The sequence below is a fragment of the Antedon bifida genome, chromosome 9 (assembly GCF_963402885.1).
Source record: "Antedon bifida chromosome 9, ecAntBifi1.1, whole genome shotgun sequence".
In the NCBI taxonomy this organism is placed as follows: domain Eukaryota; kingdom Metazoa; phylum Echinodermata; class Crinoidea; order Comatulida; family Antedonidae; genus Antedon; species Antedon bifida.
Window position 1 is genome coordinate 20455787 of NC_136234.1, and position 17305 is coordinate 20473091.

The 17305-nt window shown below is 34.7% G+C and overlaps 1 protein-coding gene across 1 annotated transcript; it reads left to right on the plus strand.

Moving 5' to 3' along the window:
- The first annotated feature begins 1893 nt into the window (after positions 1-1893).
- Positions 1894-17275, plus strand: LOC144851863 (tRNA (32-2'-O)-methyltransferase regulator THADA-like). Its single transcript, XM_078709512.1, has 28 exons — positions 1894-1950; positions 3263-3443; positions 3562-3667; positions 3801-4195; positions 4840-4960; positions 5156-5289; positions 5646-5972; positions 6381-6703; positions 7063-7258; positions 7447-7930; positions 8243-8306; positions 8523-8744; positions 9034-9224; positions 9529-9887; positions 10121-10258; positions 10612-10827; positions 11035-11278; positions 11637-11877; positions 12122-12364; positions 12692-12920; positions 13150-13583; positions 13872-14036; positions 14251-14389; positions 14888-15003; positions 15291-15375; positions 15616-15742; positions 16071-16231; positions 16560-17275. The coding sequence occupies exons 2-28, from the start codon at positions 3270-3272 to the stop codon at positions 16650-16652; spliced, it is 5727 nt and encodes a 1908-aa protein (XP_078565638.1). The 5' UTR covers positions 1894-1950; positions 3263-3269; the 3' UTR covers positions 16653-17275.
- The last annotated feature ends 30 nt before the right edge of the window (positions 17276-17305 follow it).

Consider the following 17305-nt stretch of genomic DNA (forward strand, 5'->3'; position numbering starts at 1 on the left):
GACTTAATATTTAATTTCATATTTCAATAAATATTTTTTTCAAAATTGTCTTTGCTCAGCCCCAATCATGGTGGGGTAGTGAAGACTCTTATATATCATGTTTCAAAATTCTATAGGTGTCATTTCTGGGGACCTTGTAGCTATTTTAAACAGTTTGGTAAGCCCTGCGTTGTTATGCAAATGAGTCTATGCAGGTGTATTATGGTGAAGATGGTTAGTCATTCGCGGTCAACACGCCACACTGTTAAATTGTGATGCTGTTAATTATTTACATTAGAAGATTTTTCAAATCATGTAAATAAAAATTTTCCGGGCGGGAAGCTAACAGTTCCCCTCTTTTAGTTTGCAAAAGTAATCTCGAAAAGAACTCCATGTGGAAAAGAAGCCCACCCAAGAGTACTAAAAATGAAGGAGCACATGGGCTTCTTTTCGAGGTTTTATGGCAGTCTATTTAATGGAAAATAATGCCATGCAACTTTGTTTCTGATTTAAAAAAAGTTCCACTTGACATTTACAATCCTCAAAATATCTCTCTTTCAAAATAAAACAAAAACAATATTCATTATTTTCAATTTAAAAAAAAATCCACTGGCGCCAAATTGGGTCCACTTGAGCACAGTGTATTAACATACGAAAAGAATGAAACTTAAGTGACTTTATTTCTATTTTATATCACTTCTCCCCTGGTACCAAATTGTGTCCACTTGAGCACAGAGTTTTATACGAAAAGATATTAAAATTTAGTGACTTTATTTCTATTTTATATCACTGTGCTCCACTGGGGCCAATTTAGCACTTGAGCACATTGTATTAACATACGAAAAGATAAAAACAAATTTAGTGACTTTTATTTTATTTTTTTATTAAACCTTATTTTGTGAGGGTGACCCTAAACAGCATATGCAGACAGTCAAAAACATATATGAAAAAAAGGATGAACTATGTTCATATAAAAATATACAATATATATGTACTTAAATACAAAAATATAGCCTACAATACTATACAAAACGTTGAGTTTTTTCTTTTGGGATTAAATATTTGTTTAGAGCAGACTTAAAATTATTTATTGTTACCGCATCTCTTAGTTTGGTGGGTAGCATATGTTGGTGCTCTATAGATGAAGCTGTTCTTAAATGTTTCAGTTTTAGGGAAAGGGACGACAAATTTCCTCTCACTGACACTACTTGCGGGTACATCGATGATTTGGAATTCTGGCAAGACGCAGGGCAAGGTATTCCGGAGAAGACCATTTGCAGACCTGTAGGCAAGGCAGCCCAGTTGTAGATGCATGCGATCTTAGACTGTATGAAGATTTAAGGTGTTGTAAATGTTAGTTCGTGGTGTGAGAGGATGAGCTTTAAGGATAATGCGAAGTGCTCTATTTTGAATGGTCTGTATTCGGTCAATATTCGATTTGATTCCCCAAACACTACATCAATAGTCAATGTGTGGGAGGATTAGTGTTATAGAGGAGTATGGATGTGTGTTTATTAATGAAATGACCGAGCAGGCGATAAGATAGAGATGGACAAGCCCAGTTTGGAACGGAGTTTATTTACATGAAAAAAAAAAGATAAATTTGAATCCATGTTAATGCCAAGATGTTTCTGTTTGTCAGTTTGTGATATGGGTATATACGAAACGATATTAAAAGTAGTGACTTTTATTTCTATTTTATATCACTGTGCTACCCTGGTGCTAAATTGGGTCCATTTTAGCAGTTACCGTAGTACTATTTCTATTATTGAAGTTAATATAGGTATAAATGGCGCTCCGTAGAGAAGTAGAGAATGCTCCAGTCGTCAGAATGACGCTCTGAATATACCTCCACATAGAGGGACCAAAAAACGTGCGATCTCAAAGTTCAATTTCCAGAGAAAATAGCCGCGCGCGTGTCAGGGTGTTGTGATATTGAAATTTATTAAGCTGGCCAGTATAATTAAATTAGTAAGACTTTAAGAATATATAGGTTTAGGCCTATTATTAATACTAGGCCTAGCCTAGGCCTAGAAAAAGGCCTATAGTATAAAGTAGGCCTAGGCCTACCTAGCTAGAGTCTAGCCTAGCCTTAGGCCTAGTTTTAGGCTAGATAGATAGCTATGGATAGGCCTGGTCTAGACGGCAACTAGGGCCTAGGCCTAGTACTATAGTAGCCTAGCTAGCCAGACCTCAGGCGGATCCCCATCATCCACACACACCACTACCATCTAGCTAGGCTATTAACTACTACTACTACTACTACTAGTACTAGCCTAGGGGGGAACAGACGATCGGGACCACGGACAATCAGGCCCAAGACGATCGGGCCCACATTTTGTGGTCCCGATCGTCTTCAGCGTTGGGCCCGATCGTCCAGTGTTTTCAGAACCACGTTGGGCACGATCGTCTAACCAGTTGGTCCCGATCGTCTTAGCGTTGGGCCCGATAGTCTTTTGTCTTTAGTCTTTTTTAAAATAATGTGCCACATTTCATCATTTTTTTTATTCCTAATCCTAGTGCTAGTGTCAACGTGCTTTTCTTGCGTAATTAAGATTTTAATTAAAAAGGTTAATTAGATTTTTTCTGATTTTATCATAATTTTCCCATAATTAACACTACTGGTTTTAAGAATTTCTTACCAATACTCTCGATTTATGAATAAATGTGATTGATTTTGATTGTTATTATTGTGTTGTTTGTATTCGCGTATTTATTTTTTTTTATTTTCGAGAATATTTTGGGCCCGATCGTCTCTGGGCCCGATCGTCTTTCAACCTTAATGGGCCCGATCGTCTCACGATTTGGGCCCGATCGTCTTGAAGTGGGCCCGATCGTCTGGGCCCGATCGTCCGTGGTCCCGATCGTCTGATAACCCTACTGGGCCTAGCCTAGACCTACCTACCTATTAGTGGATATAACCTAGACTTAGACTGAGTAACCAACCAAATACTAGGCCTATACACCTAAGAAGGAAATCCTTGCACAAATTTCAAATTATACAAGGAAAGACTGCTATTTTAAAAATTGCTGTGAAAACAAACTGCACAATTTGAACACAACAAAATGACGTGCAACATTAAAAGGGCAATATGTGTTGAGTACTGTCTGTGAGTAATTTCCCGAATGATTATGAAATCAAAACGGTAAGGCTAACTAAGAGATTGGTCTACTACTAGCGCTCCAGCTCCCAACAACAATCATTCTTCCATATAGAAGCACTGTCTGTGGTGGTAGGTTCAAAATATAAAAAAGAAAAAAAATTTAAATTCAATTTGTTCAGAAATGTAATGGACAACTCAACAGGAAAGAAGATAGATGACCTTTTACAATGTATGTTATCGATTAACAACGGTTCTAAGAACGAAGACAATTATGAGTACAGACGGAAATTGATTGAAGCTATAAGCTACGTATATATTTGTTCACTTGGGAATAAGGCAGACTCACGGAAGGCTGCAAAGGTATTGGTGCTTTAGCTTTTATTAACATATATTTCTCATAGCAGTACAAGACTGATTTATAATAAAAATGCTTCCGTAGATTTTTTTTCAATCTAGACTTTTTCTCTTTCCTGTTAAGGTTGTACAACTTGCAAGTTGTGCATGGCACTCCGAGCTGATGGATGCAATGCAGAGTCATGTAAATAAGCTTTTAATCGACTCTGATGGTCAGCATCTAGCGAAAGGTAGGTGGTTTTATAAAGTTAACCAACCAAACCTGTAAAGCTCTTTCTACACTATCAAACTAGTGTGATGTGCCCACATATAGTAGTGATATTCCCAGCAAGGTCATATTTGTACTTATGTTTTTTTCTACAGTTTGTCATGGCCTTGAAGAAAACAAGCTGTTTCGAGAAGCAGTCAATCAAGACATTATACCACTTATCAACCACATCAACCAAACCATGGTCAGTATATCAAAACATTTCAACTCCCAAACGCATGATCAAATAAAAACGTCTCCCAGCAAAGAGAAAGAACCGACACCGGAATCAACAAACTCACAAGATACAGGAGGTGTTAACTCAGGAGATGTCACTTTTAGCAGGTCAACGATGAATAAAATGGACTTGTGCTATACATGTGTTAAAGTTTGCCTACTAACATTCCAGTACTTGCCAGAGGCCGTTGCGGTTCTCTTGTCGGAGACATCACCAGCTGGTCAGTCTCTACCTTCAAACCTTGTTAACAACCTACAAGCTGTCTTAAGTCAGGTAAGAAATACTTTTAAATGAAAAAGAATTACAAACTAATCAATACAGCATACCGCATGAAAAGTTCAGAACAGTGGCGTACGCAGGGGAAATGTCAGTGCAGTAGAGCGTGTTAATGATCACCATTATATATCACTTTTCCATTAGGTAGGGGTAATGCTAATTGCAAGAATACTATTGTCTTAGCATCAAGGAAATCAGTGATTGTTTCTAACATGGGAGCAAATACCAAATGACATAAAAGATTCACAAACAATTTCAATATTTAAGGCTGCTCTAACAAAACACTATATTTCATGTTATAGTTTATTTGTATTTTTCTTGCATATGGTTTTATCTTAACTGTTTGTATTGTATGGAGTGAGTGCAGAATCTGTTTGGGCTTTAGCCTATTCTCATTCCTGGTTATTTTTACATTGATGACCGAATAAATATTATTATTATTATTATAACATATAACCATTGGGTTTATGTACATATATACAATGTGTATGATAAAGAACTTTGTATATTGTTCAAAAAGATTGTCCTCTTGTGTGCTTTACATGGTTGGTGCTGCATTTTTGCTGCTATGGGTCTTCATAAAATAAACCGAGGATGATAAATAATACATAATTAATTTTTTGCATATATTTATTTGACAGGGTTACAGTAAGGATTGTAACCTGATTGCTGGAAGTGCATTAGCTATGTTGCTCAACACGGTACCAACTGTAGACCAAGCTCTTAATCTTGTTCAACTATTGTCTCATGACGTTGAAACAGGTAAATCATTTATCAAATAAAGTCTCAAAACACTATCACTGATCAGTGTTAGAACACCCCACCACCCCCTTTTAGCCAAAGCGTAAAATGTGATGGCAACACATTTTAGTGGCTTGTTCCGTCATTTGTAAAAAAAGAAAAAAAAATATAATTCATAATAATCATATATATATATGAAATATACTTTTATTTTAGTTAAAATTGGAAATATAGAAATAAATGGGTTGTCACATGACCAGACATATGGACCGTATTCAAAGATTTCGCTCTTTCGAGGAATCCTGACGTGCTGTAAGCCAAGATTGTTACTTTCAACTAACAAAAGCAAGGTAAAATACCTCTATGGTATGATTAGATTTGACGTTGTGGACAGACGAACGAGTTCCGTTTGTTGATTGATATATTGGTAACATCACAAAAGCTTATTATATTAATATCTGACTGGCCTCTATCCTCCATATTAGCTAAAATATTAAATAGCATGCCCTATGTATTCTTTTACCATGGGTTAAAATATCAAGTAGTGAGCCCTCTCTTTCCAAATATAGTTTTCCCTGATATATGCCAAGTACTCCACTCAGTTTCTGAGTGCTTTTATTTATTGTGTTATTTATTTAACTGAGTTCCACATATTGCTTTTAAATATCAAGAGAAAATGTCAACATGTTTACATTTATTCTTTTAGGATTCAATTTTATTACACAGTCTATTCTGCGAAGTCGTATCAATCTGCCAAAGTCCAAACCATTCGATACTGTATAACGCTTTTCAACTTTTTGTTTACTGGTTTGAAAGTGCCATAGCCACAGTGCAACAATACGTAACATCTACACCAGAGAGAAAAACACACTTTCACTGTGACTCCTTATTTGTCAAAACTACTCTGCAACTAGTCTGGGAGAATTGGCAGAACCCTCTGTCAGGTGTTTCTGCGTTTGTAAAAACTATATTTGGTCTATTGCTGGAAATCCATCAGAAGGAAAACCACCTGTTTGGTATATGTTCATCAGATGTAAGTTTTATATCTGTACTTATTTTATTTTGACTTTGCTGATGGACAACCAAGTTGTATATTCACTGAAGATGCGCTAGTGTTACCTAAAAGCTCTAATAACTAGCTATTTGCATATTTTATTTTGTATCTCCATTGAGATCCAGCCACTGATACCTACAGCATTGTCATTTTTTTTCAGTAATTTGCCTTTGGATTTATATATATTTATTTTACAAATAAAAAGTTAACAAACATGTAAATGCCTAATTACTGTATGTTACTGAGTATAGTCCCAGTGGGCTTAGGTATGAAATTTGTGTAAAATTAGGGATGGGATTATGCAAGGAAAACTTTTCAATATTTGTTCTTATTTTTTATTTTATTTTTCCTCCTACAATTCATATTTGTTTCACTTTATGTTTCAAGTTTTACCAATCACTAGCCAGCCATCTTCTTCAAATTTCCTGGCATGTGAAAGGGAAATACACATTGCTATGTAGCCTTGTACCTTATGTTGGAGCCCTGAACCTTTTATCAAAGCACCCTACCCTTCCAAGGCAGCTGATGAGAGGCTTGGCAACAAATTTCTTAGCTTCGGCTGTGTCTGATCTGCATAAGGTGCTACTAAAGAACATGGTGGAAGAGGTAAAATTGTTAGGCTTAGCTGGTGATGAGAAGAGTGTTGCTGCTGCCAAATGGAAGGATGTTTGGGGAGAATGCGTAGTAGATGTTCTTTGTAGTGAGACCGAGTAAGTGGATACTACAAATAAAACAGCTTTGTTAAGCTGATCAGTTTAATATCAGTTGTTATTTTACATGTTGGACTATACTCCACTACAGCCACTCCAAGGTTTTTGGTTATCATGATAGCCTTGTTGTCCAGTCTGTTTTCTTGTGCTTTTATTCCCATTATAAGCCTTGTTCTTATATTGAATAAATTCCTATTGATGACTGCAAATAAACTTTAAAAATATTATTTATGATATAATAAACGGAATCACAAGTTTTACTTTTAGCTTTATGTCATTGTTATAGGATAAACCAGCTGATATTTTTTCAATTCATTCAAAATGTATCAATAATTATCAACTATTGCTTTATTAAAAAGTCTAATAAGATTTCATGGAGCGCAATACTGGTTACCTTGGATACTGAAATGCTTTCCTGGTGCTTATGAATTGTTAGTGACATCTTTGAAATCGATACCGAATTCCCAATCAATATCATCAAAACGGCGTTTACATGGCGTTGTCATGGTGATGGCACAAGCGAGGCATGCGGATATTGTTGACTGCAAAATTATTGTAAGTCAAACAGATTATATAATTTGTACCATATTTCAAGTATTTGCTTTTTCTACTTTTTTATTTTTTGTTAAAGTTATCTTAAAAATGTTCCTTTTAGTTAATGCATATATTGGTTTTGCGTGTTATTTAGTTGTATATATTAATTTTTTTTAAAAAGTTTTAAACAAAAATTGTATTTCTTACAGGAGACAAATATGGCATCAATATCAACAGCATTGTACCATGTTGATGATGATATTCGACTGCACGCTCTTGCTCTCATTTGCAACTCGCCACGAAAAGCTGAACCGATCCAACAGTTTGAACTTGACATGCTTCAGCGATTTCTACCTCTCAATATGAACTGTGATGGCGCAAGTTTCCGACAAAAAATGTGCGCTTACATCAAGGTGATTATCACACGTATACGGAATAGTTGTTTGTCTTCTCTCAAAATACTCGCCCGTAAAAAGCCGGAAGTAACAGCAGAAGTAGATGACAAGACTGAAGAATCAGAGCGTATTTTAATGTCTGGAATAACCTTTCTTGATTGGCTCCTGAAAGACCTAGTGCAGTCACTATTTCCTGGTGCATGCTATCAAAGAAAGAGAGCAGCGTTAGGATTACTTGAGATTATGTTTGAATTGATGTTGTCAGGACAGTGCAATAAAAGAAAGACTAAAACTCCAGGTAGGATCATTTAAAAATATCGTGCTTACATTTAATTGCCAAAGAGGAATGTTCTCAAACAATGTAAGCTGTTCTCTTTGTATTTAGAGAGGGATTTGAAAGATGGAATCATCATGAATACGCATGCGTATAAGCCGACGTTTTCGTCTAGTTGAAAATTGGCTTTATGCTAAAACACTGTAACTCAATCGGTGTAAAAGTTCATATGGTAGTTTCATAGTGGATAGTTTACTGGTAGATTGTAGTCCATATAATAATACACTATTTAATAAAGAAAGTGAAATTACTCACTTAGTATTATTTTTTCACCAGAAAACACCAACAATCTTATAAAGTGGGCCCAACAACATGGCATGTGCAATTTTATATGTGAAAGGTAATGTGTCAAAGTAGTGGTATTTGCAACAGAATTTTCTTATTCCTATTTGCAGAGATTTAAGTAGAGAGATAGCAATGGTGTGAGTATGGACAAAACATAATTCATGTGATGTGGTTCATTATTGGTCTTTAAGAAGGACCAGGTATATTTCAAATTAATTTTGGCATTGCCACAAAAAGCGAACTTTAATTGAACTGTAAATTTTATTTTCAGAACTTGTTCAATATTTCTAGAATGTCTTCTTGATGGGTCTAATGATATTCGTGATCTAGCCTACAAATTACTTTCTACCTATTTTTCATGGCCATTACCAAAAGCAGTGGCAAGCCAAGCTGATGGATATGGAGTCTTCTCTCAGGGCCTACGGTTAATTTCTAGTCCTAAGTCACCAGAGTGTGAGGCTGGTGCTAAACTCTGTATGCTGGTATTTCAAAGGTGAAGTTTTAAAAATGAACATACTTTATATTTAATGAAATAGTTTTTATAAATACTTAATGTAGTAATAATTAATGTACACAGATATTTTATGGTAAAAATGTAATTTGTTTAATAAAAAAAGTACAGATTCCTACATTGTACAGCCATCCTAAGATATTAACATTTATCTTATTATAAAAGTTTATCCACCAAATTTGGGAGTTCTTCTGAGAGACCATTCATTTCATACACAAGAAAAATAGAGTATATTATTACTGAATATGTTTAATACCTTATTACATTTTAGGCATGTTCTTAAAGGAACCTGTACAACATCCCATCTTGTTGGAACTTTTGAATCGAGCAAAGTGGAGCTAATGAAAGGAGGTCCAGAAGAAGCGCTGTCCTTCCTGAATCAACTGACAGAAATTCTGGCTCACCAGCTGAAATGCTGTTCCACAAACATCTTAAAAGGGTCTTTTACGACACCAATGCATGGTATAATATTTACAATTTACTGCAGTATTGTGCCAGTATAATAAGATGATATAAAATTGACACAATTTACTTAAGCCAAGCCAATTGTAAACTTTATTTGACAACTTTATTGTGTTCTGACCTAAACAAAACAAAAACTAAAGTTTACTCCTAGGTTTAAAATGTATATGTAATATATCTTGCTCGATCTAAAATTAAAGGTTACTCCTAGGTTTAAAATGTATATGTAATATATCTTGCATTGCCATTATAATAGTACATACATAAAATTGAATTGCTGTTCAATTGTATATATTATAAATAGGTATACTTCTGACGATTCGCAATTGTCTGACGCTTAACCTGCCTCTTCTTCGTGAGGTCATGCTTTTAGACCGAGATGGTTGGTCATCTCTGATAAACAATCTCATAGACATTTCATCGAACATTGTTACCTTAGCAATGTCTGCTTTGGGTGGACTCGGAGGTAAAATTGGCACAGAGCTGTCGCCATCGTTTGCCGATATGGGTGAAGGCATTAATGATCTGGTGGAGAAGATGAAGGATTGTCAGATGGAAGGTGAAGCGGGAGAGGCGGAGACGGGCATTCAGGGTGGGGATGAGAGTCCTGCAATGTCTGCTGACTATCAGCTGATCATGGCATGCTGTTGGTTGAATTTAAAGGTACATTGTATATATAAAGTGGTTTTTATAATAATTTATTATTTCTATTGAATGTAGACCATAACATTTTGTTGGTATGAATTTGTAAGATAGTGTGTAAAATGCTTTTATATGACTGGCCATTATAATAATAATAAACTTTATTGGAACAATAACACCTTTATATCAGTGGCACTCATGTCAAACAGTGCATCCAAGGAATTAACAAACTTTAAACTATATTTCATTTCCAGGAAGTTAGCTTATTGCTTGCTGAATTGTCACAATTTGCTTATTTACCAGAGGGAAGTAATGATGCTATGTTAACTACAAAACGTCTACACACAATGACAGATATGTTTGTCAATATTTTGACAAAATGCAGACATAGGGTGAGTATGAAAACACATTAAAATAATAAAGAAAAACAACCATTACATCATTTTGTTTAAATACCTGATAACAATGTGCTGGTTAACATGCTTCAAATCTCAAGTTCCAGGGTTCAATCATGACCTAGTGCATGGTTTGTAACTCTTGACTGTAAACTTTTACACCCCCCCCCCCCTATAACCCTAAAATGAGAATTATAGTTTACAAGCCTAATATATTTTATCAATCCTGTAATTACTGCAATTATCTCTTTGCTGTTGAATGTGTATCAATAACATAAATTCCTATGTGCACCAACTCTGCTACAAATCTAGGCACTGAACAACCCTTTTTTCTAACTTCGTAAATCTAGGGTGCCATCGAAGGCTGTAACATAGGGTTTTCTAGGCTGTGTGCCTCCTTATTATCAAGTTCCTCACAGGAGCTGGCAGCTATACCAAGGACACTTGTAGAGGATGTGATTCATCTGATCACAAATGAAGGGTCTACAACATCTTTTACTAAGAAGAGTGCAGGGTTACCATTACTAGTGGAAGCTGTTATTAACAGTGAGCCAAGAGGCAGAGAGGTAACTATACTCACAAATAAATATGCGCCCTTGATATTTTTATCTACAGGATAGTTGGGCTATGAGATTATTGTCTAAGTTAAAGATGGCTTACCTTTTTAAAGTCATTCCTAAATATAGAAGTTAAAGGTATCTGACCTATTTCCTAAAAATTATAAAAAAATTATCACTAATATTTTTAATAAAATTTTAATTTATTTTCCTCAGAAAACTCTTCTTCATTTTACAATGACATCACTTCTAAAAATAGCACAGGAACCAGAGCCTGTTGAACATGACCCTAAAATTGACCTGCCTCAGTGTCATGCATTAAATATGCTTAAAGCGTTGTTCAGAAGTGCTGCAATTAATGATGATGTCATGCCGTACACGTCTAAGTCTGCCATCATTGCCATCAATGGTTTTGCCTCTAAACATTTTTCAATAAGGAATGGATCTATGTTACTCTTTGGTAAGCATAGATTGTTTTTCTTGTGTGATTTATGATAATATTTTTTGAATATTATTTGCATCCAACACTAATACAGGATATAATAATAATAGTTCATAATATTAATAATTTTATGGAATAAAATAGTGTAAAAGAGTCTACAAATTTCAGTAGTAGTAGTAGTAGAAAAGTAAAAATGGAAAAATTAAAAGGGAGTAATTCTATGATAAACAATTTTACAAGTCACATTTACTATTCAGTCACAAACCATCCTTGTTGCTCATACGTTTATCATATTAACGTGAGCGTACTTTATAAACAATCCTTGAATACGTATACCGTTATTGCCATTAACAACTTTTGCTATTTACCATTTCAGGTTCGCTTGTAGCCAGGATGTTTGGTCAGAAGCGCGTCCAAGATGAGCATTCACGCGTGAACTCTACGACAGCGCATGAATTTTTCGTACACTACCCAGAACTACAGAACTTCCTCCTGCAAGAGATATGTAAATGTATTGATCAACAAGAGTCTGGAAATAAGAGTCTACATCCTAGCCTCTTTCCAGTTCTGATTATCTTATCAAAGCTAGGCTCTGGATTACAAAGTGGAGAAACTAGGTATTTAGGGGTTTTCACATTTCACATTAATTAAGTTAATTGAAAGCTTGCGATAATATATATTTTAGTATCTATGAATTAGCGTATAAGCCTAGGTGGATAAAAGCCTTATTTTCAACCCATGCATTGAGCAAATAAAGTATAGGCACATATTAAAAGGAAACATTGGGATCCAACTCAATAGGAATGTCACCTGAACATCTACTAGTGACAAAATTAAAGTGCAACAAATATTTTTTGTCAGTGTTCTTGCAGAGTTTGTCCAGCCAGTGATGCAATTATCATCAAGCCCAGTGTATCAGGTGAGATCTCTTACAGCAGAAGCTCTTGTGCCCTTGGTGGCAGAAGACGGAATACTCTTACAAGCTGTCAGTATCATAAACATGTTGCCACAATCAAGACAAGAACTTGTGTCACAGAATCAACTACATGGTCAGCTGTTGCAAATACAGAAACTTTTTAGTGCATACATGGACAATTGCCAAGGGTAAGGTAGTACATTAGAACCCCTATTAAGGGAACACCTTCATAACCTGACAAAGGGTTAATATGAATGGGAGTGAGGAGTACTGGAGGAGTTGTACTGTATATAATTAAACTACCTTCTTAGATTTTCATAAGGTATTCCTGGTTAACTTTTTCAGGGGAGATGGACCATGTGAGCTTTCATTCTGTTTATTTATATTTATACTATTCTGCACCTGAATGAATTATCTTTGCCTTGAATTTATAAATATATAAACAAAAATTAATCTACACAGACCCTGAATTCTGATTTCTAAAAAGTATGGTTTTTTTAAAACTTAATTTTCAGGCCATTGCCGTCATTAGAGGTACAGACTGCTTGTAGGCGGCTTTGTGAATTTCAGTGGATTGGACGTAATGATAACAAGTGTCCACTCACAAGAGCAGTGTTCATAGACACCGTAACAAAAGTTGTCTCTTGGACTTTGATGGATAAAGCAAATAGTAATGCTAGTGTTCCAGCAGATGAGATTTGCAATGTGGCCAAATGGCACATACAAATCCAAGAAATGCACCAGGTATGTGTTGAATAGTGGCATTGATTAGTTTGAACATTCTAATTATTACCATAATTATAATTATTATTAATTACCGTAACTAACAGTTACCAAGATAAAAGCATTTTTGTTTGCCATTTTGTAAAGGTCAATAAAAGATCCCACTTCATGTATCTAGACAGGTTGCCAACTTTCACCAAACGTTGCCAACGATACCCTATTTTATGACATCTTTATCTTATTTCTTTAGATTTCAGATTGTGTTCTATCTAATTCAATGGTAAACTCACTGCTATCACTAAATCAAACACAATTTATAGACAATTTACAATCTATGTTTAAATCGAGATCACCAGATGTAATACTATCAGCTCAGTTGTTCCTTCTGAAGCACATTCAAAGAGGATGTCAAACCAGTATCCAGTCTCTTGTGCCATTGATCCCAGATATATTAAACATGGTCAACTCTTTAAAAGAAGAGACATCTTTACTGGAGAACACTTTAAAACTCTTTGTGGAAATATCAGTAAGATGTAGTCGCAATCTGTGTGTTGATTGGCCGAGGCATTGGGATAGTCTGCTTGAATTGGCCAATGGTGTTAAAGGTGTTGGTGTAAGCTGTGCAGCTATACCAGCACTAGGAGTAATAATGAAAGGAATGCTTTGTGAAGGATCCACATTCAGGTATACATATCAATTATGTATGATGCTGTCTTGTATGATGGTCTTGACATGCTTGAATAGTCTTGCCATGCTTGAATAGTCTTGTCATGCTTGAATAGCATTGTCATGCTTGAATAGTCTTGTCATGCTTGAATAGCATTGTCATGCTTGAATTGCCTTGTCATGCTTGAATAGCCTTGTCATGCTTGAATAGCCTTGTCATGCTTGAATAGCCTTGTCATGCTTGAATAGCCTTGTCATACTTGAATAGCCTTGTCATGCTTGATAATATAACTTTTTCTTCTTAAGATGTGACCTACAACCTTTCTGCAGACTTTTGATCGCCAACAGTCAAGTAACCTCACCTGAAACTTGCCGTTTTGCAGTCGCCTCTTCCCTCAAAATTGTTGGTGCAATCATCCTGAAAGAAGTTCAAAGTCAGAAAAATGAAGAAAATGTTGTTCATGCGTTGAGGTAGGTATCTATGTAACTAGTGCTGAAGTAGTACTTTATTGCCTCTGAAATCATGTGGCCAATACTTGCACTGTTCACACTGGTGCCTTTTCTAAAAAAACACAGTGCTTATAGGCTATCAATGTCATATGTTTTTTGGACCAATGTCTTGAAATGTGAACACACGTTTGGCAATTTTTTGCCATCTTATGCTAAGTTTTTCCAATCTTTCCAGTATATTTAGCGCAGCTCTTAATCTTCTACAAGATGAGACGACAGAGATTCGATGTGAAGCTTCTCAATTTGTGAACAACCTTTCAGATGACATCACTGATATACAGTTAGAGGTGGTCCAGCCCAGCAATGCCCTGCAGGTAGGATAAACATTAGAGAAACTATTATATTTGTAACATGATGTCACACATTGAAGAGAGAAGGAGAGAGTATATGACAACAAATGTACCATGATAAATTGTTCTAGCAGGATTAGAACTTGTGATCTCTTGGTTCCAGGGCAGGCATTAGGATGTTAGAACACAGAACAAAATGTTTTTTTTTAATATAATATTTTATATTATGAATACAGTATATAAATATAATAGAAGCGTACCATTATTTTGTTATATCAACTTTTTTTCTGGCATGATTAGAACTTGTGACTTTTGGTGACAAGACAGTTTTGCTGTTAGACCACATAGCCATAGCTCCCAATTCCTTGTACTTTATATTCATATATTATTCATTATCTAACCAGTATCATAGGCAAATTTGCTAATACAGTGTCACATGTGGTGTGGGAGAAAATTTATATTTTGGTAGTTAATTCTGAAATCCGTGCAGGTAATATTTATTTTATTATTTTTTCATTTCAGATGTTAATTAAATATATGTGCCAAAGTTTTAGATGGTCAAATGTTTGTTTCTCCAATTTGTTTTCAAGATTAGTTGGAAATTCTGTCGAAATAAACATTAAAAATCAATCAACAGGGTAAAATAATTTTTATAATATATCGTTTTAGTTTATAGAGTTTGAGTTGTTAGATGTGAGAATTTGTTTAAATTTTCACCTGTAAGGATCTTTTCTGTGTATTACCTATGTAATGTGTAGTTTTCTCCAGTTAAGGTGCTTGTCTGGTAATAATACCAATGACAATGATAAAGCTCCTAATGTTATGAAACCCCCAAGCACTGTACATGTTATTACCCTGCACATTTTTTTGATAAAAATTTGTCAATATCGTAATACCATATCTTCTTTTAAATTGTTTGGTTTAGAACTATTAATTTGTTTGAGCAAGATGATGCTAACATATATTGGGAACCAGCTCAACTCGCTAGATTTATACACAAAGAACTTGTGGTAAGTCAGTGCATGTCCATTATGACTGTTATTAATGTTGTAAGATAGTGGAGCTAGCTTAGTGGTTAACATGGGTTCAATCCTGACCTATTTCCAGAGTTGTAACTCACGACTCAGTTCCACCCCCTAAGCCTAAAAAATCCTGTAAATGGAAAAGTAGTAAAACGAATCATACATCAAAAGAAATATAGAAATAGAAATATTTGTAACATTAGTATTAATGCCTTTAAATATTTGTAGGTATCTGTGACATCATTAGCAAAAGAAGATCCAGAAGCTTTAGGAAGTTGGGTAATGAGCCATTTACCCAAGACAAAAGATCAGATCAATCAACTGCATAAACAACTAAGCACAAAAACATCAAAATGTAAGGGTTGTTTTTTTATCACTTTCCTCACAATTGTTTTATTGATAATACCTTGTATTATGTAACCAGGTTCTCGTAGTTGGTGTGAAGTTCCGAGTTTTTACTGTGCATGTGTACTTGCTCTGCAATTTTTACAATCACAGTACATGAAATACAATACAAAAAAAAGTGCCCCTGTACAATGAAAATACTTTCTTCCGAGGTTTTGCATGGTTCGTGGTTGCGTGAACACATCAGAGATAAAAATATGTTGCCACTACAAATTGTAACAATAGTGTGAAAAGGATTTAAGTTTATGTTTACTAGTCATTGTCTTTTTCATTATCAGTTGGAAGTTTCTTTGACATATCTGGATCATCTAAGCCATACTCTGTGATCTTGTGTCAGTTGCTACAAGTAGACCTTCTGGTGAGAGCTAATCACCTCTTGAATTATGATGCTGCTCCTGATTTCTCTCAACTCTACATAACCATCACAGATTTAACCAAGGTGAATATAATATTGTTGATTATACAGTATATATATTTTGATTTTGGTTCATTTAGAATAAAAGTGTTTATTGTGGTTTTGATAAAAACGTTAACATGTATTGTATAAAATAAATAACTAAGGGGGCCGGGGGGAATCAGCTAAATAAAAGTTTACTTACAGTAGAACCTTACATAAATAAAAAAAAAAAATGAAATTCAATTTGTGACATTTATTTCTATCAATACAAGATAGGATACAAGGAACAAAACTGTGTCAAACTGAATGTATAGGGAGTATAGAATATATAGAATATAGTTCCAATTTCCAATTCCTCCTTATATTTCAGATTAAACATCTTCATCCATTTCTTCAAGACCAAATGAATGAAATCATAAACCATGAACAGACAAAATCCAGCAACATTGAAGACAATTTGTAAAAAAAATAATGTAATTATGAATACAGAGTTTTGTACATTTGATATTTTACAACCAAATATTTTAAAATAGATGAAGGGTAATTATGGTTCTTTAGTGGTCCCATCAAAATAATAATGTATAGTGATTTTTCCTGAATATTAATTATTTTTGGAGTTTAAAGGGTGTCCACATGATTTAATTCCCAATGGTGCTTTCTGGCAACAGAATAATGTGAGTTTCTTTGTTAAAGTTTTCATCAATATATAGCCTTTGTATCTCTAAATTCTCTACTAGACCGGCCGTTGTTTATCCGCTAGGATATACTGCGTCCTCTAATATTTTAGCTTATTAGTTATTTGAGACTTTCTAAACTTTAGTCCGCTGCTGTCTGACTCCCAATTCAGTAACTGGTACCTTCTTATACCAGGCGTTCAGCAAGGGAGTGCAACAAACTTACACCACTGGCCTGTCTGGTGTGTTAACAGCAGTAGTAATAGTTAGTTACTCAGTTGTGACCTATTACATGCTCATGGCAAATTATTTAACCTAATACTGTAATAATATTATTTATTAAAATATAATAATTGAAGAATTATTGCGAAATAAATATATATAGGCCTATGTGATATTTGTAATAAAATTTGTATATTTATTTTTTATTCTCTAAATATTA

Bases quoted from the DNA above. Each gene is read 5' to 3' on its own strand.
- LOC144851863 (XM_078709512.1), top strand. From the start codon at position 3,270: ATGGACAACTCAACAGGAAAGAAGATAGATGACCTTTTACAATGTATG. The intron at 5,290-5,645 runs GTAAAATACCTC...TTATTCTTTTAG, and splicing joins TTTCAACTAACAAAAGCAAG to GATTCAATTTTATTACACAG. The intron at 15,743-16,070 runs GTAAGGGTTGTT...TTTCATTATCAG, and splicing joins AAGCACAAAAACATCAAAAT to TTGGAAGTTTCTTTGACATA.